The following is a 27,985-nucleotide window of genomic DNA, read 5'->3' as shown; positions in this document are numbered from 1 at the left end:
TTTCACCATTATCCTACACGTCTCTTGCTTATCTCGACTGCTGACCGGTTCATGCTTCCGTCCACTTTAAATCCAAACGTTACCGGAAGGTGCGCGTTGCCTACAGGCCTAGCTCACTGGGCGAATCTCTTCGCATTCAGTTAGGATGTACTGAGTGGTCTCCGAATTTCGGCTGCTGCATACACATGCCTCATCTTGTTGCGAAAAATTTTCTCCGGCATGCTTTTGTGCTTAGGCGACCAGCCCGAGCCTCAAATAGCAAGGGGCGGCCCTTTTGTGTTATCGTGCAGATTTTCACTTCTAATTTCTTTCTTCGCATTCTTGTAATTCTCCATGGTCCTTTTTGTTTCCATTCTTCGCATACAATTCGCTGCCTCTGTTTCTATCACTTTCTTTCAAGCGACTCCTCGTTGTCTATCTACACTTTCAATTACCGTGTACTTGGTTGCCAACTTTCTTGACTTCTTCCTCCACTTTGTGTCCACGCTTTTCAGGTACAGATCCTTGTGCACCTTAGCCGCCCATTTATTCTCATCCACATTCCTGGGTCTTACTTCAAAACTAATTTCTTCTCTGACTTCAAAAGAAGTCCAACCTATGTCACCCTGCACTGCCTCATTTGTGGTTTTATCGTGGGCTCCCAAAGCCAACCTGCCTACCGATCTTTCGTTAACTTCCAGCCCCGACAATATTTCATTTCATTTATTTCATTTTATTTTGGCCCACTTACAAGCAAATGGAGGGGGCCAAGGTAAAAGCTGCTTATTGGCAGCTTGAGCGGTCCCTGGCCACCGTTACATATTGGAAGACCGGTGCCAAAGAACATTTTCAGAAATGCTGTTTTTCATTTCTGTTTTTCAGAAATGAAAAACAAATAACAGTGGGTTACATCGAATAAAGGGAGTAATTACATTTATTTCAATGTGAATACACGTGGTTTCACTGCACCAAAGTGATTTCAATCATAGCTTTTGCCAGACAGATGAGCTCTGATAATGTCAAGGCATGGATGTAAATGCCGGCTTCTAGATAAGAATTTAGTAGCCGTGGCAAGGTGTTTGCGACCATTTGATGGCCGTAATTTGTTCTAGAAAAAGGTGTGAGCCATTTTTCATGGATGCGCGTGTCATATGTGAGTGTATTCTCTTTTAAGTTTGCTATATTCGTTATTAAGTTGCTCCTATCTTTTACGTGAAAGTAGCAGCTGCGTGGAAGAGTTTGTTTGTAGAGATGATGACTTTTTCTTATGTTTTACTTGGTTAAAAGACCTCCAGTGTGTGAGCTGTACGGCAATTTTGCAATAGCGCGTATTATTTTTGTTTTGCATCAGTAGTATTTTAGAGAGATTGGAAGCTGATGTTGTGCCCCATACAAGAAGGCAATAATTTACATGTGAGGCAAACAGTGCATTATAGATGATCAATTTAGCTTACGTTGGTAAAAGGTACTGATATCGATGTAGTATACCTGTTACGCGGCTCAGTGTGTGTGTGTGTGTGTGTGTGTGTGTGTGTGTGTGTGTGTGTGTGTGTGTGTGTGTGTGTGTGTGTGTGTGTGTGTGTGTGTGTGTGTGTGTGTGTGTGTGTGTGTGTGAAAATTTTTATTGTAATGTGGCCCGGAGGTTTGACTTCTTAAGCCAAGGCGGGCCGCTCCCACGTTGGCACTGTCAGGCCAAGCCTTTCAGCGAAATCATGGGCCCTATGGACTGCCCTTAGTTGGTCCTGACACAATGCGCTTTGAATCCTTTTCTCCCACTGTGTCCATTCTTCAACGAGGTTGGGGAGAGTCGCGGGACACCCCGCCAGCATATGTCTGATTCCAATGATGCCATTACAATCGTTGCAGTCCATCTTAATCTCCCTCTCTGGATATATTTTATTAATGGTGTACGGTGTGGGATATGTACGCGTTTGCAATAAGCGCAGCGAGACTGCCTGAGCCCTGTCAAGTTTTGAATGTGGCAATGAGAATAGTCTGCGTCCTAAATAGTAATGTTTGGTAATGTCATTGTATGTTATTAAATGATCTCTAGATTCCCTGACTTGATGGTGAACGGCTCGGTTGTGACTGTCACGGTTAGCAAGTCCTCGTGCCAAGTCATGAGCAACTATCCGAGTCTCGTCCACTTTCCCCATATGCGCAGGGAACCATCGGATTTCAGTTCTCATAATCCCAATGTTTTCAAAAAGTTTAGCTGCAACACCAGCTACGTAGCCTTTATCAAAACACTTTACAGCGGATTTCTAATCACTGTAAATGCAGGCCCACTTATTAATCCTGATGGCTAGAGCAATTGCCGCTTGTTCCGCCACCATGGGGTCCTTGGTAAAAATAGTAAGAGCGTCTTGCACCTTCCCTGGATAATTTGATACAATGGCTGTATATGCTTCTTTACCGAGGCAGGCGAAAGACATCGTCAGAGCAATACCATGCTTCGATTAGCATGACTACATTGCAGTGACTATTTATATAAGAAAAAAGGTTTCTAATTCAGGTAGCTTGCTGGAGACTGATTGAATGTTCCTATCATGAAAGACAGTTCCTTCTATTGAGTGGCCAAGGACGTGAACCAATCCTCCTTGACAATATATCCCAAATGATTCATTTCGCCAAATAGTCAAATGATAGCAGCAAGAAGTTGGCCTTCATTCCAATAGAGCACGAATATCATTTTCATCCTTAACGACATTTAACGACACTTAATTAACCATTCACCATTTGCCCTACGCACGAGAAGCTTTCCATTTCAGTGCCACACGAACTTGTCCATCATCGCCTACTCTGGTGCCCGGGCCACGCGGGGGTACAGGGGAACGAAAAGGCTAACGCGTTAGCTCGAGGGTTCACTAACCGAGCGACGGCGTCCTCTTCTAACCCCAACCACCCGCACTACCCCTCACAAAATTCCACCAATTTAAATGCCAAAGACATCCTTGCTCATCAGCGTGGAGTCCGAAGAAAATACCCGCCGCCTCACCCACAACTTAACGGGGAAGAGGCCGCCGATTGGCGTAAAATACAGACCGGGGTGTTCCCCCATTTAAAATTGCTGAACGCCATGTATCCCACTCGTTATAGGGCCAACTGTCCTTGGTGCGGTGGCATACCTACCCTAATGCACATAACCTGGGAGTGCACTAAGCACCCTCATAGGCCAAACACCAGTAGGACAATGGAGCAGTGGGAGGCACAGCTCGCCCGCTCCGACCTGGCAGGACAAAAGTCCTTAATTAGCCAGGTCAGGCAGGCGGCAGAGGCCAGTGGGGCCCTGGACTGAGAGGCTCCGACCACCCCTCCTTCAAATCTTTATAATTTACAATAAAGTTTCTGTTTCTGTTTCTGTATCCCGCCTCCTTTGCCCATTCTTTCGCAGTGGCAAGGAGCTTCGGAGCCTCCTCGAGCAAAAGGTTAGGTTTTCGTTAATGAAGATGTTGCCCTGGCTGTCCCTTCAGGCTCGCCTTTTGACAATCCATGCATCCCTCAGTTCCTGCCGTGCACGGCGGACAATAATTCCGAGCGTTTTTCCTTGCATTGCCAGGAGCCTATGAACTGTCACAACGTCATCCTCAGATAGAGGTTGAAGTTCAAGCTTTTGTACAAGGTCTTTACCTTTTCCCGTAGATTTTCACCGTCAGCCTTAGGTACAACGTGTATTTCATGTTAAGAGGAAGTTTTAGCTCGGGCCCAACTCCGACACGGCCTATTCAAATACATGTAAAACGCAAAAACGCTTTTCTGACATAACCCTTGGACCGATTTTAATGAAATGTGTTGCATTTGAGAGAGAAAGTGAAATTCTAGTGACCGTTTCTTGCGGAATTTCTATTTCGGTCCTGAATTTTGTTAAAAAGATTTTCAAAAATCCGAAAGTTTGAAAAAAATAGAAGCTCGAAGTTTACAGATTCAAAGCTCTGCATAAAAACAGATATCTCGGTTCTGTAAACGGGATCCATTAGATCATTGAAAGCGGACAAATTCGATATGTCATTTTATATCTTACGTGAATTTGTTACGTTGGTTACAAGGGTTCTGCAAAAGCTATATTTACATATTACTAAATGTTTTGACATTCCTATGTAACATATGAAATTTGTCCGCTTTAGATGTATTATTAGATGCAATTCCCAGAATTGTATAATCAACTTTCGTTGCTCAGTTACAGAGTTGTAAACTGGTTAGCTTCATTTTTCGAAAATTTTCGATTTTTGCCAATTCTTAATAAAAAATTCACGACCTAAATAAAAAATTCGAAACCAACAGTCACTAGATTTCAAGTTTTCTTTTAAATGCAACAAACCTCGTCAAATTTGGTGCAGTGATTGCCGAGAAAAAAGAATTCTCCTTTTACATGTATTTAGATAGGAGCATCCGAGCAAAGCTTTCTCTTAAGACATCTGCTATGCCACTCAAGTGCGTCTATGTCAGCCTGAATCTGACCGAGCTCCCTAGGGGAAGCGTACTTTTCTGTTTTTTCTGCTTTCCGTTTGACACTGTTTAACTGCTTTTCGTGGCTCCCAAGCCTTCTTTGAATTTCATCAAAGTGATCGGAAAGTGTTTGGATGGACTGTTCGATCCCGTCTACCTTGTTTGGCAGACTAACGAGCAAGTTTAGTTTTTGGTCCATTTCAGCAAGTTTTTTTATTATTTCATTCTCATTTTTACACGCTTCGGCAGAGGAGGAGCTTTTACTTCCTTAGGTTTGCAAGACTCGCACTTCCAAGACTTTTTGAAGTGATCTCTTTTGCCCTTAATGACACTTTCGGCAACGCCAGAGCAGGTACCGCTATGCTATGAAAATTCACGTGGTGAACAAGTCAGAAATAATTCGCCTTCATTTATCACAGAGCGACATTCGCAGCAACGCGACATAGTTGCCAACTGTATAGGCCTATGGCTTTCCAAAACAGGACAATAAAAAAAACAAATGTACACAAATTTGCAGATTGGCAGCAGCAGAAAGAGCGCGTTGCAAGATGAGTAACGTAGAGAAAAAACCAACCTGAGAAACACAGAAAGAGCGATAAGTGCCGTGTCCCTCGCGCTCCACCGCCACAGCCAATATGATAGGAAACGCCCCCGGCTCAGTTACGAGCTGCGCTTTGTCGACGACGATGGCAGCACACGTGGTCCGGCTTGCGAACAGATGGCGCGATGTTCAAATGTCCAGGTTAGCAGAGGCGATGAAAATGCTTTCGGCAAGTAGCATAGTACTGAAGATGGAAGCAGCTGGGCAGGTCCAAGAAAAGTTGTACTACAGGCCTGTTGTAGCAGCGTTGGATCCCCAGCCAACCTGGGAAACACAGAAAGAGCGATAAGTAATAATAATAATATTTGGGGTTTTACGTGCCAAAACCACTTTCTGATTATGAGGCACGCCGTAGTGGAGGACTCCGGAAATTTTGACCACCTGGGGTTCTTTAACGTGCACCTAAATCTAAGCACACGGGTGTTTTCGCATTTCGCCCCCATCGAAATGCGGCCGCCGTGGCCGGGATTCGATCCCGCGACCTCGTGCTCAGCAGCCCAACACCATAGCCACTGAGCAACCACGGCGGGTGAAAGAGCGATAAGCGCCGTGTCCTTTGTGCTCCACCGACACAGAAAATATGACCCATTGCAATTTTAAACACATGATGGCATTTGTGAACGTTTACGCTGGCACCATTACTCATTTCCAGATTTCACACACCACCTCACACTCACTGTGGCCCCAAGTGCTCTATGTTTCATTATGACTGCATTCCGCTTCCCCGCACGGATGCGTGGAGCCGAGCGCCATCTGGCGGTGGTGCAAGAAACCCAGCGGCGCGCGGCGCGCGTACTGCGCCATGATTGGTTGGCCCATTCGGCAAGAGAACAGCCAGGCCACAGCACCGACGGTCGCGATGCCAGGCGAGGCGCACGAAGCTTCGCTTTTAGTAAACCAAGAACTGAACCGATACAGTGTTGATAACTTTTCGAAACTAAAGTGGTCCAAATAAGCCAAATCATATTTTAAATATGTGACGTCACACTGTCGTAACGGAGTTGCGGTTTGGACGCCGAGTTCGAGAAAGGGAAGTTCGCTCTTCACTTAAACCGCCGGTGAACATTGTTTTTTTGCTCAAGATGAACGAAAATCGAAAGAATAGAATAGAGAAATAGAATTTTGACTTATTGTTTCTTTTTTGTGGCAATTTAGGACAGCGTTACTTAATATTGAGCTTCAAGGTGCGCACAGCATCACCGATTCGGCGCAGAAGACAAAAATCGAGAAAAGGCCTGTTAAGTCAGGTCGCTATATACCAGACTGATTTCGTAGCGTAAACAACGCAAGCCGGTTAACGCCAGTCTCCACGGTGTCGCTGGGACCAGCCCGATGACTCCAGAGAGCACTTCTGGAGCAGTTCCACGGGAACCCACCGTCAAAGTTCGTTTGGATTTAGAAAGTTTAAGTGCTTTGAAATCAATCTAACTCTTGTTATCGACCCCATAGGAGCATTTCTTATAGAGGACGTAAGTTTATCCACTGACGTGTTCCGCGTCATCGTATAGTTAATTTTGTTCACCCCGCTTTCGAGAACAGAGCTGTACTCTTAAAGCTAGAGCAAGGGACAGCAGGAATTACCTCTGAATACTTAATGATACGCGACGCTACCCAGGGTGCCAAAGGCGCCGCCAACACAGCAGCGCGTTATGTGCTCAGAAGGTAATCACGACAAAGAGAGACGTGTTCCTTCGAAGTTAACGTCCTGGATGGTGATTTCACTTTCTTTCTTTCTTTTTTTCCCCCGCCGTGAGACGCTTTCAACGTCGTAAAAGCACAGTGGTGAGTCTGCGGTGTCAAAATAGGCTCCATTGTCTTCTTACACATTCGTACTGTTTGTTCTCAGTTGTTTTTGTTTCACTACGCAGAACCAGTAAGCGCGCACCGCCATGAACATAGCAGGAGACTGTACAACTGCCGAAGTCAGACAGATGACTGGCAAATATGCAGTCTGCAAAGCACATTACTGAAGAAAGCATAATCGATCGAGCCCAGCGTGCTGTTCTCAGTCAGCACGCGCATCGCCATTGAACGAGACCACACTTAGTGCAGCAGATGTGCTTTTAAAAATGCTGAGAATATTTAGTACCATCCGTGGCAGTCAGCACAATCTTCGGTGGATTACTTGAAGAGATGGGAAGTACGTGGGACAGGAAGTACGCGAAACTACAGTATTCTGTTAGCATGCAAAACTTCACTAATTGCATTTTTATGTATTCTTCTGGACATAATTGCAGTTAAATATTGAATCGTTAATTTTTAAAAGCCATTCTTGAACAAGGAGGCACAAAGCACATTTTTTGGCGTTGTTCGTATGCACGCCCAGTCCGGCCTCACTGCACGTGACTGCAGCGTGATGCCTGTTAACGCTTAACATTCTAACATTTTTTAACGCTTAACGCCTAACATTTTTTCGTTACATCGCTCTTTGCCCGATCCTTAAATTTTTCTCCAGCGTACTTGTTAACCTGCAAGTTTCTGCCCCATATGTTAGCACCGGCACAATGCAATGATTGTACACTTTTCTTTTCGACAACAGTGGTAAGCTCGAGTGGTAAGGAACAGTGGCAAGACAAAATCAATGCAGCTCAAAGAAGTAAAATAGACCTCACTCCCCCATTCACTCTAGCCCTTCTTGTCGTATCATAGTGTGAGCGGATAAATGCGTTAGCTTGGATGTGCCTTCAAAGAAGCCATGCGGGCGCAGCTTATTTTCCGCCGGCGTTTCATTCCCGTATACGTCCAGATTCCGTTGCAGGTGTGCCATGCTCAGCGTCCAGGATTTCGAAACGGCGGCGCCAACGAGCCTCGCAGTGGCGTTAATGCAGGCGGGAAAGGGCCACCGGGAGCGCGGTATGTAGCGATGACTACAGCGGCCGAAGGCCCGAATACCTCGCGACCAGGTTCAACGTCCTTTTTTGGGCCGTCGTTCGTTCAACGGCCCGGCAGTCGAGAGACGCAGAGTCTCGGTCCCGCCAAGACATCTGCCACGCACGGTGTCAGTCAACCAAGAGGCAGCTGTCTTCATCGCCGTTCGCGATGAACATTTCATTTAACAGTTGTTTCGTTTCGCCTTGTGTTCTCGCTTCGACGTGAGGCCAGGGTCATTCGTTCTCCCTCTTTACATACGAGTGTTTCAAGGCGTCCGGCTTTTCGGCGGCAGGGCCGATTTCGGCGCTCCGACGTAGACTACGCCTTCCTCTACGCCCTTCTTGCTTCCATCATTTTGCTAAGCGCGGCACGCGCCCCGCCGGGCGCCTCCCTCTCTCCCTGCGCATACACAGGCACGACGCGCACGACGGCGTTGCTGTCGGCAGCGCTTCAAAACCTGTCCCCGCGGAAAAACATAGGCTCTGTGAATTGCGAGCAGTCGTTGAATTGACAGCCTGAGGAGCCGGCCATGCCCTCTCGAAATGGCGGAAGTGAGTCCGCGCACGAAGGACGCTCCGCCGAGGGAAGTTCAAATGTCTCGCTCGTCTAATAGTGGGCGAAAAACGAGACGACTTAAGGACGTGCACTTCAGTGTATCGGGTTGTCTTTGTTTGGGGTGAGTTCCGAGTGTCTCGCAGGCAGCCTGTTCGGGGTAGCTGCATGCTGTCCTTGCGGCCTTCCGCCTCGTCGCTGAAAACAAACTGAGAAGGGCGCTGTAGCAACGCCCTTCCGTGCGACGGCGCAGCGTGGAGAGTCAAGGTTACTTTGGCAGGTGTGAAATTGCATTTTCCAAAGATGTTCATTCAATTGGCGTTCGTGTATTGCGGCGCACTTATTAGTCGCAGGTGCTACGAAGGGTGTTTTCTGATGCCTCATATTTTTTTCACAACGTCACCTTAAGCTGAATCGAATTAAAAGCTAGAAAAAATTACCACTGAGCTCCAAAATAACATCACATTTCGCACTGCAAGTCATGCTATGTACGCAGAAACATAAGTTAGACCAGTGAAATCTGAGTATTGCGGTTTTTATGATTACGAAGAGAAATGAACTCTACGTTACTAACTGAAGATTGTTTCTCGAACAAGACGTCACCGCTTGTAACACGCCCTGTGTTGTTCTGGGCTTGAGGAAATTCCCAGGATGTGCTGGATTTTATAAGTAACCCCCAGAAAATGAGCGCAGGTAAACCTGTAACGCATGTTCTTCATATGTTCTCAAGACTGCAGCGGCTGTGCAACCATCTGTGAGGCGAGTGCTTGCAACATTTTCAAAAGTTTCTCGCTTTCATCAAAGACAAACTTTGTAAACTTGCAACAATCGCATTAGTGTTTGCTTACTCGTGCCTCCTTCTCTAGCATCAGTCACAAGAGATTACAGAAGCTCAGAATGCAAGCGCTGTACAGAACGAAGCTCACTCGCTGTGACTGGATTGCTCTGCATGTAAACGCAGCTACGCTCACTGCGCGGACGCGAACAGCCTCGTTTTCCGTCTGCCTAACGGCTCCCGCAATTAGGACGGCTGGAAAGGCGCCATAAACGCGGCATCCGAAAGCGAGGTCACCTCAACCCTCCTGCACGCGACACGTCGCGAATTCCTCGCAGCACCGCGTCCGGCATGACGTGCTCGAAAAGACAAAGAAAGCAGCACCGAAATGGGCGAAGCGAAGGGGTGCAACGTCAAGGCACCGCGCCACCAAGTCATTCACACCAGCCTGTCGTGTGACGTCGTGCCACGCCAAAACACCTCCGACCGTGACAAAATTGCAACGCTGCAGAGAAGCCGGCGCGGATCAGTCATTGAGGGCCAACTAATGGAGAAAAACTTACGGGTGACGCCGGTATATACTTCAACTGCACTTTTAAAAAAATCGATAAAGTTGCTTCAACCAAATGTTCCACTAAAATCGGGTGCCTGGAATGTCGATCGTTTCTGTGATTACTAATAAACCAGCACCCTGCCGCAATTTTGTTTTTCGAGAAAATCGCATGAAATTAAGGGATTGTCCCACGAATTCGATACGCTCATCCCGTCGATAGCGTTTGCGACGCGTTTCGTAATACGAATAATCAGACTTTACAGCGACCGTAGCATTTAGGCGGGAGAAAGATAACCCGGCGCACCGCGTAAATGGCCCCGCAAAGCCCGCGCGGGTCCTGCGGGGGCGAACTCCACGGAGCGAACCTGGCGCAGCGCGCGAGCACCGGCGCGCGCGCTCGTACGCGCGCCGGCGCGTGCACGGGGCGCATGCGCTCCAGCGCGCCTCCTCCCCCGCCGCGCCCTCCTCCTCGGCGGTCGGTCCTCGGGAGGCGCGGGAGCGCCGGGAGCATCCCACTCGCGGATAGCAAAAAGGATGCCCCGCCGCCCAGCGCCGCACTGTCGGGGGCCCGCACTTTAGCGAGAGACCGCAGAGCGCGCTCTCCCCTTCGTGCTCTCTCCGACTCCCGCGAAATCCTTTTTGCGGCGGCGTCGAGCGCGCACCACCCGCTCCTTGAACAGCTGGACGCGAAGGAGGAGACCTGTTGCTCCCCTTGCTCGCCCCGGACGACGTGGTTGCAAGTGTGCGCGCTTGTGCGGTAGAGACACTCGAGGCCGTTGCTGCCCTCGTGGCGCCCGACTGACGGCCCCGGTGTCAACGAAGCTCGGAGAGGGCGCAACTTCTTCGCGGCGGCTACCCACGGTAGGTCCACTTGTGACGGGGGTCGTCGGAAAACGGTGCAACTCATTTCAGTCGCTCCAGTGTGCGACTCGCTCTTGCAATTTATTAGAGAAAACAATATTACGGAAAACGTTGGCGCCCCCGGCATCGCAATGACTTTTTCTTTTCACATATTCTTTTAGCTGGCCTTACGCATTCATTGGATAAGCGAAAAGGGGTAGCCAGCATTACCCCCGTTTCCTAGTGTTATTTAGGAAGAAGAAAAAATTCAGAACATGATACAGTGGAGTAGTCCACCGGAGCAGTTCAATACTTAGCATATGCTTTTCTCAGTTTCACAAACCGTAGCTTGCTGCCTCTGTGACGGCGAGTACAAAAAAAAATAACGTCTTCATTAAGCCAGCGCCTGATACTATTCTCCCTCCTGCGTCAGGAAATTCAAAGCTCAAGATCTTTTGAGTACAAGTGCGGGAAAGACAACGAATGTCGTTCAAATGTGTGCTGAGAAAAGTGAAGTGAGAGGTACTTTCGGAAGCTTGCTCGCGTGTTCGAAGTGGTGCACTTTTGCGGCGGAAAGCTACAGTAAAGAAAAGGTGACTTCCTTACATCGACTGCAGATAGAGCTGAGATGGCGTAAGTTGCGATGGTCACCGAATATTAGATCGGCACCGATGAGTTCGACTGATCGAGCAAGAAACAGCGCGGAAGTGGTTTATAAATACAGCACTGCAAAGATTACAATAGCTCGTGATCGTGTGTGCATATCCGGCTCAGTTATATTCGCTGTCCGCAACAAATACAAACGGCCCGTGTTTATTTGCCATGCCATTGCGCGACGAGGAAATGCTGTATGGTAGAAATTTTCACTTTTTCTGCAGCTTCAACACTAACCAGCTTTAAATATTTACTTTGAATTGTTTGATCGGAATCGAGCGTGTTGCTCGCCGCAGCGTGAAGCTATGGACCATAGTAAGTACTACGCGTAAAAGATGTGAACAGGTGGTGGCGCTGGAAAACCTAGTTAGAGCCTCGCCGAAATCGCCTAGAATAAAAGCATGTGGTATTTTCAGATTCTTAATAATACGCTTCAGTGTCGTACTGATACTTATAGTTCCGCAGATATTGAAGATGCTTTATAAATTATTTGAATAGAACGCTGTACTGTATATATTCAGCAATAAAGCCCAGCGGTTTCACTGCCTTATTGAACAGAGGTGTCTGTGTAAACTTTTGTGAATTTTGAATGCGCGTCTGTCAGTTCCCGTAGACCTTATACCCAGAAATTTTGGACATTGACCCCGCAGCCATCCATAGAACTTCACCGCATTGCACCAGCGTAACCCAATGGGCAGTATTTCTAAACATGTAATTTCAGAAGGCCACCCGGATTTCAACAAATTTCAGTTAGCAACATCTACAGGCCATGCCCTTCTAATAACATGGGTATTTAGGCCCTTATTCTTATCTTTCCTGCTGCGTTATAGCGATGTTTTAGGCTCTAGGGATATTCTACTATAACGCAGCAAAGACTTTATAACTAAGTTCTGTAAATACGCATGTTAATAAAAGCGTAGAGAGAGAAATCGAGGGAGAGTAACGGCAAGCAGGTCTACCAAGCATACAACCGGGTTGTTACCCTACACTGGGGCGAAGGGAAAGGGGTAATATAACGAGGAAAAGAATGAGTACTGAGCGCACGTGAGAGGGATTTACAGGAGCGCTATAAAGGGCCACTCAGGCCGGTGCACTTGAAGGCAGCCACAGGAAAAAGGCGCACTGTTAAGCTTCTTGACACAGGATTAGCAGCCTTTAGCCAATAAATGACACTAGAAGGTGCAGAGTGACGATAATAAAGCAAACACGCTGTGGCGTTCACTATAATAATCACTTCAATAAAGCGCATGATTACCTTTATATCATTTTTCTGTGCCTTCAGACAAAACCAAACAGAAAGACAGGGCAGCTTGAAAATATGCTACCGCTATAAAAATGAAAGGAGTAGGCAGGGGGGCAGGAAGATGAAATATAAAAAAAAGCCACAGGCTTCCGCGGCACACGCAGCACAGTCACAGCGTAAGCTGGAGGAGCGTCTCCATAGGCGACCGTCGTAAACTGATTGAACACGGTAGCTACAAGTAGTAAGTACAGTGAAAGTCGTGTTTTTATCTGCATACATTTGATGACTCTTCTACTAATAGAATCAGAGAGAGATCTGTTCCGTCGTGAGGATCCGGCTCAACCAGTTGAGCAGGAAATACGAGCTGCTTATCCAAATCATTTATTACCACGTGCTGTATTGTGGTCATAAAATGTTCTCTTATATTCTGATTGTGCTAGGACAAGTCAGTTGTAGTCTACAATGCCGATTATTATCTTGGATTCTTCTTTCCTTTATATATTTTTGAAATATCGTGAGTTTCTACCCGCAAGTTTAGAGCAAACAACAATAAAGCGAAATTTTTCGCTTAAAAGAGCCGAATTTAGCTATGTATGCAACTTTAGATGCCTTTGAAAGTAAAAGTTTCTTGCAGAAAAAGTTGCTTGCAACATACTGGAACCGTCGATCACTTCCATGCTCCGTTCTTCACGTTCCTTCCGTTTACCTGCACGTGGACTTTACGCGCTGTAGCGATAGTTGAACTCGAATGCCTTGAAGAAATTATTCCTTATTATTATAGCTACTTCGTTCATCTCGCAAATGATTCATCGCGCTAATTTGCGAGTAGTTGTCCTAAAGCTTCACGAAATCGAGCGGATGAGTTACGTGTGCCATGTGCGCTAAACTGGCGCTGTTCCAAAGCTGAAATATAGGCGCGCTCCACAGCAACCACCGCTCTGCTCGCTGCATCGAATGTGTGTTCGATTTCTGTATAGGTGGCGATCAGGTTGGAAGCACTTGGTTGCTGCTACTCCGTTTCACTTCGTTCAATTGCTTAAAGCAAAATATAAAATGGACCAATTGAAGGACAAAGGAAGAGCTAATGACAATTAAAAGAAATAAACAGGAAAGGACGCAAGATCCCATTTTCCTTGAACTTCGACTACTACTTAATACGGTTTTCGCATCGATGTATCGCCGCATCGTTCTTTAGGTGGAAGCGGCATTACTGTGCACTGCTTGCGTACTTCCAGTGTGATGCGTAAGTGTACATTCAGATCCCGATTAGGCCTTCATACGCTAAAAATGTGCAGCGGCTTCAGGGGAGGCGTCAGCCAAGGAATGACAGATAAACACTCTCGATCACATATCTTTATTTCTCCTCTTCTTCATGTTCATCCTAGATATTAGATGTTTCTAGCTTGACGCGTGGACATTTCGGTTGTATTACAACGTAGCGAGATGCAGCTTTGCGTCGCAGTGCTGGCGGCGGTGTACGTTTACGCTCTACAAAATTCTGCGTGACCCTTCTTTGCGACGCGCGTATATACTTTTGACAGCCTAGAGGACGTAAGGGGCTATGTGAATACCAGGTCACCAAAAATAAAAAAGGAAAGAAATGAAAAGGTTAAAGCTCCAAGATAATGAGATAAGCATCTAAACGAAACATTTACGCCGTACTTTGGGGCCAGTTTCAGAACAATCGCTTATTATAACACCGACTTGTAATACCAAGAGACAATAACTCATCACTACTTCGCAGTGATGGGTTATTTTCTCTTGGCATTACAAGTCGGTGTTATAATAAGCAATTCTTCTGAAACTGGCCCAAAAGTATGGCGTAAATTTTTCGACAATAAACGTGGCTCTTAGGAAAGTCTTCAGCCAACAAAAACAACAACAACAACAACAACAACAACAACAAGAAAAGATGCGCAGTTCGAAAGAATAGCTGCATGAAATAATCCCGCCAGTTGGTCAAACACTGAGTCACGTATAGCGCTTCTGACTTGCTAATTATGTCTCAGTGTAGAAGAGCAAGCGCGATGAATGAACTTACAGGAACAATTTTTAATAACTGATTACGTACCAGGACGTCCCTTGATGTCCGTTCAAGTGGGTCTGTAATTGTAGTCGCAGCATAACGATACCCACCGAATCAGAATATCCATGTGATCTGCTTTCGTTGTTATCCGAAGTCTGCCACTCACGGATATCACATGTTTCAGCAAGATCGGCGCTTTTCTTTTTTTTTCTGCTATTTATATAGACAAGGAGCAGCGTATATAGGCAAGTTTTTATTCGCAGAAAAACTTATCCTGGCCTGGGGTTTGAACACGAGACCAACGTTGGCCATGGTTGTGTGTTATGCGCTTAGAAAGCTAAGTGAGTCTAAAATCTGTGCTCTCGTCGTAGTTTATTAAGCGATGAGACCGTGAAAAATAGGCCAGCGAACAGCCTCCTATATCAATGATCAATAACAGACTCCTGCGACTAAGGAATCGAACAAGTGAAGAAACAAAAACCAGCAATGTAAACTAGCAGAGAAATAGAACATCGCTTAACTCAGGCGTAACCTGGTATACAAATATATACAGTCAGGGCGCGATGTGAGGGCTACATGCGAGAGTCCAGTCACAGCGCGTGTTACCAGAAGTCTCTGTCTGCACAGTCACGGCATCAAAAATAAAACAATACCGTGCCTGCTTCTGAGGCGCGCATAGGTTTAGGATCCCGCTGTGATCCGCCACCCGCTCGACTAAGGAAGTTGCGCTTTTTTTGCTGCTCGAAATCGTGTTTTACTCAGCGAGCGCGTACCGTGTGCAATAGCTCATCCAACCCTGTGGGGCCGTAGTTCCCCGAGATGAATGTTCTCTGTTTTGTTTATCTTAATCGAGTGTTTCGGTGAAGTAGGTTTGTAATTATATCATTTGCTAGTTGTAGATAACATGAGCTGATAGTCCACCGTGGTTTACAGCGTACATTTAGCTGGTGGTTCAGGTAGAATTTGGAAGCATGTGCTTCCTGCCATTCCATTTCGTTATATGGGCTACGAAGCCATGAGTGATGAAAATTACCCGAAAGAAATACCGATAGACGTAGAACGAAAACTGAAAAATAAACAAGTAGTGGATGATGCAATGTCACACCTCTAGCTCGAGGCTTAGAGAGAAAAAGTGCAAACACGCGCACAACATCAGTACTTTGAGGGTAGGTTGTACGAAATAATAAAAAATAGATCGCGCACAGCACACAATGCTACGCCTGCAATGCGGTTTACTCTTGCACAGAGCCAATAAATATCGATGTAGACTCGAAAGTGGTGATACGCCACTTAACGTAGCGTGTCGAATCATTATATGAGTGACCCGGACAGTGACGATGTACGTGATGCGAGCCGTGTGCTGCGCCTCGCAGCGGCCCGTCCCATGCCTTGGCCGACGCCGGCCTGCAGCTGTGGCCCCCGCAGCAGCGGAACCGTCGCCCAGAGGCAGCGCAGCAGCAGCGTCTCCCGGGCGGCCTCAGTCCGGTCGTGAGGCTTGACCAGCTCCGCACGCACAACGAGCGCCGACCCTGCAAGGCATGCGACTCGACGGACTGGCCTTCATCGCCGTGAGTTATATGCGCCCCTCCTCCTCGGCTCTTTCTTCTTATTTTTTTCGTTCGAGAGTTTGCAGAGGCTCGAGACAACTTCGCTGTACACTTTGAAGCCACGTCAAAGGATCCCCAGAGACGTGCGCAAAACTAGAGACGCTCAGCAATTTCTCGACCCGACTCACGAAAAAAAAAACACACACACAAGTGTGTATTGAGACAAGCTCAGTCATGCTGCGGCACCCCTGAAAAGCAAATCGAAATAGAAATATTATTATGCATTGTTTATTATATATAGCAGGCTACGCTGCGGAAGCAGTGCAAGTAGCGCGGTCGTAAAGGTCTCACTCCGCGCGTTTTGTGAGGCAGTTGTTTTTTAATTTGCGACACTTCCTACGCGATAACTGCTTCCTATTTTACAACTTGCTGGAACAGGTTTGCATCGGATCACGTATTACTTGGGCACCCTCGCGCTTCCAGTACGCGTCGTTGACTTTATTTTGGCAGGGAACACAAACGGAATGCGCTGTGACAGCTTGGTTGTAGAAAGGTGTCACTCCGCTCGATCGGTAGTAAACTATAGGTCCAATGGCGGAATTCACTGAGCCGCGCCATTCGTGCACAATTTCTTACCAAAAACGCTCTTACGCTAAAATAAGAACGCAATCGAAGTGGCAGCACGCTTAACTCACGGCGTCGTTTGAGAAGAGGAGGAAGCAAAGCTCGGATTAAAAGACGAGGAATGAGGGAAGCGTGGTCAACTTATTGTATAAACGCCCATCGTGCATATGTAGTTGAGGCTATATTTTTACGGCAATTAAGAGCGCGGTGCAAGACACTATGCGCACTCTCACATGCTCTTCGAAACTGAACGAATTTGACGTGGAACTAGAAAGACTTCGAGCAATCCGACGACGTGCTGAACGAAGGTACCGACGTACGAAAACAATGGACGATCTACGGACCGCCAGGCGCACGCAAAAGAAGATACAGCGCCGATTAGACAAGCTCGAATCGCAACGTTGGGCTGCCTTCTGTGAGTCGCTAGATCCACGCAAGCCTTTATCGCAACTATGGAGAACGGTGCGCGGACTGCGGACACTTCCCGTACACCGATTCCCATTCAAGGCACTTGCCCTCTCTCAAAAGAGATCGGAGATTGACGTGGCAGAGGATTTCTGCGCCAGATTATCCGGCCAACTCACAGCTACCAACATTCCATCGCCTTCGATCAGCTGTCCGCCACCACGTGATCACCGGTTGGATCTACCATTCTCGATCCACGAACTTAAGGCAGCATTAGCTTTGTGTAGCCGCACATCAGCGCCAGGACCAGACGGAATTTCCTACCGAGCTCTGTGTCACCTGGGGGAGCGAGCGAGAGGTGTTCTTCTTGAGGTTTACAATGAATCTTGGAGAAATGGCACGCTACCAACAACCTGGAAGACAAGTCGCCTTGTTCCACTGCTGAAGCCTGGCAAGTCGCCGTTGGAGCTCTCATCATATCGCCCGATCGCGTTGGCGAGCTGTGTGGGCAAAGTAATGGAGAGGATGGTCCTAGGACGCCTGGAGTGGTACTTGGAGTACCACAACACCTACCCAGATGCCATGGCGGGCTTCCGACGCGGTCGATCATCGATCGATAACGTCGTCGACCTGGTCACCTACATTCAACATGAGAAATGCCGTAAGCGTCTCTGCGCGTCTTTATTCCTCGACGTTAAAGGGGCGTATGACAACGTTACGCATGAGGCCATTCTCTCTGCTCTCGCAGAGGTAGGAGTGGGTGGTCAGATGTTTAAATGGATACGGAGTTATTTATCCATGCGATCCTTTTTTGTAAGCACCGAAGAAGGCCATACTTGTCTACATTATAGCTACCGTGGCGTCCCCCAGGGCGGTGTACTTAGCCCTGTGTTATTTAATCTAACACTAATTGCTCTCCTTGAGCACGTGCCAACTACAGTCAGGCTATCAATGTACGCGGATGACATCTGCATATGGACGTCTGCAGTAACACGCCTACATTTGCGAGCGAGAATTCAGAGAGCCGCCACACAAACTGTTCTCTACCTTCGTAATCGAGGCCTGGAAATTTCCTCAGAGAAATGCGCACTAGTGCCATTTACGCGCAAACACATGGCCAACTACAGTGTAATGATAAATGGCCAAATAATACGACGGGTCCGATCGTACAAGTTCCTAGGTGTCATAATCGACAGGGACTTGTCATGGAGCCCACACGTATCATACATGAAAAAACGGTTGACAGGCATCTGCCACTTGTTCAAGTTTTTCGCTGGCAAGACCTGGGGAATGTCGCCAAGTGCGATGTTGCAACTGTACAGGGTGCTTTTCCTAGGATTTCTGCGATACAGCTTGCCAGCAATAAACAACACTGGTAAAACAAATCTACGCACAATACAAAGTCTTCAGGGTCAAGTGCTCCGGATCTGTCTAGGCCTGCCTCAGAGTGCTTCAACAGTGGCTACGATAGCAATCGCTGGAGATCACCTTGTCAAGACCCACATTGAAATTGAAGTACTCAGGACCCATATAAGGCATCTGACCAGGACTCCTCGTCACCACTTGGCCTCCCTAACAGCGGACAGACCACACACATCTTTCAGCCGGACGATAACCGCATATGACGAATCATTGCCAGCTTGTTTTACCCCGGCTGCGAGACCTTCGATTCCTCCATGGTGCCTCGCTCAGCCAAAAATCAACCTCACAATACCTGGTATCTCGAAAAAAGCTGATCTATCATCGCCAGCCCTTAGACAGCTCACGCTACTACATTTGTACGAGAACTACCGTGATTCTACGCATATTTACACTGATGGATCTGTCCTTCCAAGTAGCACCGCGGCGGCAATCGTCATACCAGCGAAAGCTACAACAATCAAGTTTAAGACGACCCACGCGACAACATCGACGGCAGCAGAGCTCGCAGCGCTCTTTACTGCGCTTCATCACATTGGTGATGAACCACCACATAAATGGACAATATTCTGCGATTCGAAGGCGGCACTGCAGTCTCTACTGTCACCTTTACGACGTGGACCACACGAACAACTAATATTCCATATTATAGAGACTTTGCAACATATAAGTGAAGCAGGCCATGAGATAACCTTTCAGTGGCTTCCAAGTCACTGCGGGATTATCGGCAATGAACGGGCGGATCACGCTGCCCGCTCAGCCCATACTGAGGAGCGCTGCGTCCCGATTCCTCATTCTAGAACTGACGCAGCACGGAAGCTCCGCCTACTTGCTCGGCAGTGCACCACGTCGCAATGGAATGAGCCACATTTAAGAAACACCCGACTGTACTCACTTGATCCAACATTAAGTCTTCGAGCGCCTTCACAGCTTCGCCGTAGAGACGCCACGCTTTTATATCGACTTTGGTTGGGCGTTGCCTTTACTAAAGCCTATGCATTCCGCATAGGGATGACCGACAGCCCAACCTGTGACCACTGCGGCCATGAAGAATCAATTGGCCATATTCTGTGTGCCTGCCCGCAGTACAGTACACAGAGGGCATGCCTTCGCCACGAACTTGACAAACTGGACGACCAAGCGCTATCCGAAAAAATAACTCTACAACATCGAAAGGACATACCGTCACAGAAGAAGGCCGTGCAAGCGCTTTTGCGCTTTTTGCGATCTACCGGCCTGAGTGGACGACTTTAACTGGAACGCCTTTTGTGTGTGTGCCTCCATGTGTGCGTGTTCTTTTTTTTTCCTTTTTTTTAGCGTTTTCCTCTCTGTCATCTTTCTAACCCCTATCCCCCATCCCCAGAGTAGGGTAGCAAACCGGAGACTCATATCTGGTTAACCTCCCTGCCTTTCCTCTACATTCTCTCTCTTTACGGCAAGTCACTGTACACCCAACAGCAAGCAGCTTCCTTTGGCGGCCGTCTGCGACAGCACCGTCAAGCGCAACCGCGCTCGCCCGTCCACGGCACCGCCGTCAAAAGAGTTGCAGTGGAAGTGTCACGTATTCTCACGTTTCTCTGAGACACAGGTCTGATGGACACATTGTGACATATTTGGCGCAGAAAAAGACGCTCCTCAGGAGCAGTTGCCGGCCAGGTCTGCTAGGCTAACGTCGGCCTGCAGCTGTGTGAGTCAGCGCTCGTCCTGTGTCCTTTCACTCCGTCGCCGTCTTGTTCGCGCTGTTACCATTATGAATGTATACCAACTCGCCCAACTTTCCACTTTATTAACCCTTCCTGTCGCAACATTATCACCACCGCCATATTACAAAGTCACTATATATTTTTATTTCAATACTAATTACGGAAAGAAAAAAGTAAAGGTGCATAATAACTAGTTCACATGGCCTCAATGCTAGGCCACCAGCGCCTGCACGTTCATCGGTATGGTATATGATCACGCTGCACATGGTTGCAGGCGCGGCTCTAATGCCGGTGCTATCTACAACGGGCTGGTCGACGATGGCGTCGAGCGCCAACCGACGACGAAACGCGCGCTCTCTTCGCACACAATCCCTGTCGAGGGCACGGGGAGCTGTGCAAGTAGCCGTGAAGAAGAAATACAGAAAGAAGCCGCGGGTTTCGACACTACGTTACAACCGCACGTACGAGCTTCTACGTCTATCCCACTTTGACACCTCATCAGCGTTCACCACTTCTTACGTTCTCCTCAGCTGATAAAACACGGTGATGCCTCGCAACAGGTCAAGAGTTTGTTTTGCAGGTTCAGGCGGATGCATTCCCACAGAGTTGAAATGCACAAAGGCGCATAGACATCAATTTCGGAGAGCGGTAATGAATCATAGGTTGCTAGTGCCAAACTACGCTGTCTGTCATAGCCCAAGTGGCAACTCATAGACGTCAAGGCTAATCAGTCAACATCACCACAACGACGAGCGCCAACGTTTCCATAAATTTACCAGCTTCGAAAGAACGCACGTTCAAGTGCACGTCAGAATGCTGCACAACATTCTCGCCGGTTTCGGATTAAATCGGTTCAAGTCGTCGATCTTGCGACACTGACTCACTTTATTCGGAGGAGTCACTACACATACAGTACGAGGACAAGGTGGGTGCGGTGGTATCCAAGAGGCGACAGACACCGTTCTGTAAACATGCGAATACGAGCACGAAGCGAACGGTGGCTCTAGAATAACAGTGCGTTAAAATTCCAGACAAAATTTGGATGTTGTAAAGCGTCATCAGTACATATTTATATCCACTACAGGACGAAGGTTTCTCCCAGTGATATCCAATTACCACTAACCTGCGCTAGCTGATTCCACGTTGTGCCTGCAAATTTCCTCATTTAATCACGTCACATAATTATCTGCCATGCTCGACAGCCCCCCTCCTCCATTTCCTTTCCCCTAACATCCTCTCTATATTCACAATGGGGTTCAACTTGCGTTGCACCACGAACTCAAGTGAAGCATCGTCAACGCATCCTCGGTGTCAAGTTCGTTCACCGTAAAAGCTGCGCCTCAATAATGACCTCCTACCCTCATGTTTATGCCACAAAACTCGACTGACAATCTGCGCAATCGGTGGGACATACAATCCGCAAGTGTTATCTCTACTGCGATCTTTAATGAATGCCATTGGCATGTTGTTGAACAATATGCACACAAGGCCATCCAGACGTGTACTCTAAGTACTTCGCACACTAAGTCCGGTGCTGGGAACGCTTGAGTAAACCATGGTTCAGCAGCAACTACGTTTCGGGAGGAAGTCCGAAAAGCAGCAATTTTCCATTTCAACGCCCGGGAACTCCGATCGCGCATCGCCGATTTCCTACGGTTCGTGTACGCATATAGGTTTCCCAACATCCTAATCATCTGCGAGCGAAACCTGTCGAACACAATCAGGTTATCAGGCTATGGAACGTTTGCGTCGTCAACTACTGGTGAAAGGAGCAAGGTTATGGTGCTTATTTGCCGTGACTTCGCCTAGATTCTTCAGCCTGTGCCACCTCATGACGATAACCAATACACATGCTTAACAGTAACGAAGAAAAGATAGTCCCTGTTATGGGTGCCCAGCTATCTCCATCAAGCAGATTTAATTACAAAAGGTTACGAGAAATCCTATCCCCATCTCCTGATCGATGGATTATCATAGGGGATATTAACGCTCATCATATACTCTGGGGAAGCACGAAAAATAACACGAAAGGCAGAGGCTTGGTATCATTCCAATCCTCTGCCTTTGGCGTTGCATTTCGTCGTGGCTGCAGTCGTGCATCTTTTACGCGGCTCCACAAGGCCTCATCAAACGATTGCCCGAGAGTGCGGAAAGAATTCGCGATTCTCAAACGAATTGTGCGGGACAATTCAACACATCGAGGGGCTGTTGCCACTCTTCGGCGACGTGGGCATCGACACCGAAGACGTTCATAAAGAAACCGTAGCTGTAGATAGTGACACACCATCTTCCGTCAGAGGGGTTGCAACATCGACGCACATCACCAGCGAGGCGGATACAAGGAAAACAAAGTAGGAAGACTCGCCCGTCCTGAAGAATGGCCGACCCACCGTGGTTGCTCAGTGGCTATGGTGTTGGGCTGCTGAGCACGAGGTCGCGGGATCGAATCCCGGCCACGGCGGCCGCATTTCGATGGGGGCGAAATGCGAAAACACCCGTGTGCTTAGATTTAGGTGCACGTTAAAGAACCCCAGGTGGTCAAAATTTCCGGAGTCCTCCACTACGGCGTGCCTCATAATCAGAAAGTGGTTTTGGCACGTAAAACCCCAAATATTATATATTATAAGAATGGCCTGAGCTACCGAGGGCGCAAGCACGGCTGAGTTACCTCAAAACGTACTGACCTCGACATCTGCAGCAACTGTTGAAGCGACGTTGGCTGATGATCACCAGGTCATCAACATTTTACGGCCTCTTATGAACGCCATTCGCGTTATACTTAACATGAAAACTTCGTCTGCGCAAAGCAGCTACAGGTGCTGCACACCTTGAGTCCAGTGCTTGTCGTCCCTGGTTGAAATCAACGCTCGCCAGAAGCTGTCGTTTCGTGACGAAGTCCGGAACGCATTTATATTTCAGCGGAACGCCAGAGGACTTAAGTCACGCATGTCTGCATGAATTAGTTCCCCATTATCTTCATCTGCGAGCCGTTATAAGCTCACATTAGACTGTCCGGGTAAGAGTGCTTCATGTCCGACACACGCAGAGAATTCAGCAAGATAATCGTATTCGTACGACGTGATCTTGCGTATGTCTATCATCCAATGCCACCTGACCATGAAAACCAGTACGTGCGTATGACAGCCTTGGGTGATGACTGGCGATTTTAATGCCACCACTTTCTCTGGGGAAGCTCTAAGATGAACTGGAATGGCAGAAGAATTCAGCTGAATCCTGGAGTTTTGCGTGCCAAAAGCACAAATTGATGATGAGGCACGCCGTAGGGGGGGGGGGGGGGGGGGACTCCGGATTAATTTTGCACGAGATGCACGAGATGCGGGCGTTCTTTTGCATTTTCCTTTCTTTTTTTTGCAACGAGCGCACGTTAACAATTTGGAGCAATGAAGAGGAAGACGAAGTGCTTCTCTTGCGGAACACATCTCGCCCGTCTCTGTGTTTTTCTGGACTTCTTACTGCACCTGTGGGGTCTACCGCCCCCTCCATCGCGGTGATGGATGTACAACACCCCGAGGATCCTCCCGGTTCCCGTTCACCCGCGGACATCGGTTCGAGGAAGCGAGGAAGTACGTCGAGTGGTAGCGAGGACACGGAGCTGTACTGCGCATCAGGTGACGAGTCCTCGGAGGACAGCTTTCGACTTGTCCAGTACCGCAAGGCCAAACGAAGAATTATCAACTCATCTTCGGCGTCCAGCTCGACCACTGTGAAAACAGCTCCTCAGCGATGGCCTCACTCCATCCTGTTTGTGCCACAGAACGCTACCGACAACCTGCGCGTCCTCAACAGGCAAGCACTCTCCGTGTATCTAGAGAACACCGTGCCAAATGAGATCAAGGATGTTAGGATAAATACTAGACGAAACATCCTGGCAATCGATGTGATGAACCCGAGTGCACTGACCATACTACAACATGTAACGCAGCTGGGAAACATCAAGGTCCGATCCATCGTGCCAACGAATGGTGCCACAATAACTGGAGTCATCTATGACATTGACAATGAAATATCTAATGCGGACCTCCCAATTCTCATAAAACCAGCAAGCGAACACAACGTGATTGTGCATGTTAGTCGCCTCGGCAACACACGTTGTGTGAAGATAACCTTCAAAGGCGACTGCCTTCCACCCTACGTGAAGGTCGGCCACTTTCGCCACCAGGTTCGACCATTTATTCCAAGACCAATGCAATGCTTCAATTGTCAGAAGATTGGACATGTGAAGGGTGTTTGCAGAAATTCGGCCGTGTGCCCTCGATGTGCCGAACCCCACTCAGAAGACAACTGCAGCGCAACCACGTTCAAGTGCCCGAACTGTCAAGGTGATCACTGCGCCTCTTCCAAAGACTGTCCCCAGATCAAGAAAGAGTTCACCATTCTTAAGCAAATGGTGAGAGACAACTCTACCCACAAAGAGGCCGCTGTGAAAGTACGGCGAAGACGACGTCACCGACAACGGTCTTCACGGCGGAAAACATCAAGCTTTCAGGAAAAGTCCCCTCGTCAAGCATCATCATCAGCGGACGTTTCCAGCACTCCGATCACCAATGTTGGAAGGGAGCAAACTGCCAGATCTCTCTCCACAAAGGAATGGCCGCCACTTCCACGTATACGACCGCCAGAAGAGCCGCAGAAGAAGCCGCCCCCAGTACAGCAAGGTGCTGTATCCGAGGAGTCGCGGAAAACAGATGAGCAAGTGATAGCACTTATTAGGCCTTTAATGAATGCCATTCGCGTGCTGCTAAGCAACATGCACACACCGTCTGCCAGAAGTGCGCTTCAAGTACTGGACGCTCTGAGTCCGGTGCTGGCAACCCTTGAGTAGATCATGGCTCCACAGCCATGGTCTTTTAGGGAAGAGGTCCGACAAGCAGCTGTTTTCCAGTGGAATGCGCGCGGGCTCAGAGCGCGCCTTTCGGATTTCCGTCGCTTCGTGTACGCCAATATGTGTCCCATTATCGTCATTTGCGAGCCGAACTTATCGAACACAATCAGGCTTTCTGGATATGAATTATTCATGTCGTCAACTGTTTCTGAAAACAGTAAGGTTTTGGTGTGTATTCGCCGTGACCTCACCTACACTCATCAGCCTGTCCCACCTAATGACAATAACCAATATATATGCCTAAACGTAAGGAAAAAGAACTTGGCCTTTACTTTTGTTGGCGCATACCTATCTCCGTCAAGTCGATTTGATTACAAAAGACTACAAGACATCCTTTCCGCAACCTCCCATCCCTGGGTCATCATTGGAGATTTCAACGCCCACCATATACTCTGGGGAAGTCCGATGATCAACGGAAGAGGCAGATCTCTGGTATCTTTCGCCTCCAGTAATGAACTTTGGCTGCTGAATGATGGAAGTCCTACGTTATTACGTGGCTCCACGTACAGCAGCTGTCTTGACTTGGCTTTCGTCTCACGAAGCCTAGTCAGGCGTGCAGGGTGGTTTGCGGACATAGAGACGCACGGAAGCGACCATATCCCCACGTACATCAAGATCAGAGGATTGACCGCTTCCAATATACGGGATACGATCCAAAGAGTGGACTGGCCTAAATTTCAGTCTATTATGGAAGAACACTGCGACGCCAATCCATCTTTCGACTTGGAAGAGGCCATCAAGAGCGTGGTGCAAGACACTATGCGTACTCTAACATGCTCCTCGAAACTTAATGATTATGATGTGGAACTAGAACGACTTCGAGCAATCAGACGACGTGCTGAACGAAGATACCGACGTACGAAAACAATGGATGATCTACGGACCGCCAGGCGCACGCAAAAGAAGATACAGCGCCGGTTAGACAAGCTCGAATCGCAACGTTGGGCTGCCTTCTGTGAGTCGCTAGATCCACGCAAGCCTTTATCGCAACTATGGAGAACGGTGCGCGGACTGCGGACACTTCCCGTACAGCGATTCCCATTCAAGGCACTTGCCCTCTCTCAAAAGAGATCGGAGATTGACGTGGCAGAGGATTTCTGCGCCAGATTATCCGGCCAACTCACAGCTACCAACATTCCATCGCCTTCGAGCAGCTGTCCGCCACCACGTGATCACCGGCTGGATCTACCATTCTCGATCCACGAACTTAAGGCAGCATTAGCTTTGTGTAGCCGCACATCAGCGCCAGGACCTGACGGACTTTCCTACCGAGCTTTGTGTCACCTGGGGGAGCGAGCGAGAGGGGTTCTTCTTGAGGTGTACAATGAATCTTGGAGAAATGGCACGCTACCAACAACCTGGAAGACAAGTCGCCTTGTTCCACTGCTGAAGCCTGGCAAGTCGCCGTTGGAGCTCTCCTCATATCGCCCGATCGCTTTGGCGAGCTGTGTGGGCAAAGTAATGGAGAGGATGATCCTAGGACGCCTGGAGTGGTACTTGGAGTACCACAACACCTACCCAGATGCCATGGCGGGCTTCCGACGCGGTCGATCATCGATCGATAACGTCCTCGACCTGGTCACCTACATTCAAGATGAGAAACGCCGTAAGCGTCTCTGCGCATCCTTATTCCTCGACGTTAAAGGGGCGTATGACAACGTTACGCATGAAGCCATCCTCTCTGCTCTCGCAGAGGTGGGAGTGGGTGGTCGGATGTTTCAATGGATACGGAGCTATCTATCCATGCGATCCTTCTTTGTAAGCACCGAGGAAGGCCATACTTCTCTACATTATAGCTACCGCGGAGTCCCCCAGGGCGGTGTACTTAGCCCCGTGTTATTTAATCTAACACTAATTGCTCTCCTTGAGCACGTGCCAACCACAGTCAGGCTATCAATGTACGCGGATGACATCTGCATATGGACATCTGCGGTAACACGCCTACAGCTGCGAGCGAGAATTCAGAAAGCCGCGACACAAACTGCTGTCTACCTCCGTAGTCGAGGCCTGGAAATTTCCTCCGAGAAATGCGCACTAGTGCCATTTACGCGCAAACCCATCGCAAACTACAGTGTAACGATAAATGGCCAAGTAATACGACAGGTCCGATCGTACAGGTTTCTAGGTGTCATAATCGACAGGGACTTGTCATGGAGCCCACACATATCTTACGTGAAAAAACGGTTGACAGGCATATGCCACCTGTTCAAATTTTTCGCTGGCAAGACCTGGGGAATGTCGCCTAGTGCCATGTTACAACTGTACAGGGTGCTTTTTCTGGGATTTCTGCGATACAGCTTGCCAGCAATAATCAACACAGGCAAAACGAATCTACGCACTATACAAAGTCTTCAGGGTCAACTGCTCCGGATCTGTCTAGGCCTGCCTCAGAGTGCTTCAACAGTGGCTACGATAGCAATCGCTAGAGACCACCTTGTCAAGACCCACATTGACATTGAAGTACTCAGGACCCATATAAGGCATCTAGCCAGGACTCCTCGTCACCATTTAGCCTCTCTACCAGCGGACAGGCCACACACATCTTTCAGCCAAACGATAACTGCATATGATGAATCATTGCCAGCTTGTTTCACTCCGGCTGCGAGACCTTCGATCCCTCCATGGTGCCTCGCTCAGCCGAAAATCAACCTCGCAATACCTGGTATCTCGAAAAAAGCTGATCTGTCATCACCAGCCCTTAGACAGCTCACGCTACTATATTTGTACGAGAACTACCGTGACTCTACGCATATTTACACTGATGGATCTGTCCTTCCAAGCAGCTCCGCGGCGGCAATCGTCATACCAGCGAAAGCTACAACAATCAAATTTAAGACGACCCAC

General features: G+C 48.2%; 1 protein-coding gene and 1 long non-coding RNA gene across 5 annotated transcripts in view; one reads left to right on the top strand and one right to left on the bottom strand.

Annotated features, from left to right (window-relative positions):
- The window catches only part of LOC135904531 (uncharacterized), a 192,750-nt gene that overhangs the window by 32,013 nt on the left and 132,752 nt on the right, over positions 1 to 27,985 (top strand). The window contains exons 1-2 of one of the 2 annotated variants that reach the window (XM_070531579.1): positions 10,538 to 10,638; positions 15,914 to 16,108. In XM_070531579.1, coding sequence (XP_070387680.1) covers positions 16,079 to 16,108 — 30 coding nt within the window. In that variant the 5' untranslated portion in view covers positions 10,538 to 10,638; positions 15,914 to 16,078. Of the gene's footprint in view, positions 1 to 10,537; positions 10,639 to 15,913; positions 16,109 to 27,985 lie in introns of those variants that run through there. The other variant, XM_065435344.2, reaches the window with a different exon arrangement.
- Positions 1 to 27,985, bottom strand: part of LOC135904538 (uncharacterized) — a 245,768-nt gene that overhangs the window by 143,030 nt on the left and 74,753 nt on the right. For 2 of the 3 annotated variants that reach the window (XR_010565136.2, XR_010565134.2), the window contains exon 2: positions 5,000 to 5,290. This is a non-coding gene — a long non-coding RNA (uncharacterized lncRNA). Of the gene's footprint in view, positions 1 to 4,814; positions 5,291 to 27,985 lie in introns of those variants that run through there. The other variant, XR_010565133.1, reaches the window with a different exon arrangement.

The sequence above is a fragment of the Dermacentor albipictus genome, chromosome 1 (assembly GCF_038994185.2).
Source record: "Dermacentor albipictus isolate Rhodes 1998 colony chromosome 1, USDA_Dalb.pri_finalv2, whole genome shotgun sequence".
NCBI lineage: Eukaryota > Metazoa > Arthropoda > Arachnida > Ixodida > Ixodidae > Dermacentor > Dermacentor albipictus.
The sequence above is the reverse complement of the archived record's forward strand: the minus strand, read 5'-3'. Positions and strand labels throughout refer to the sequence as shown.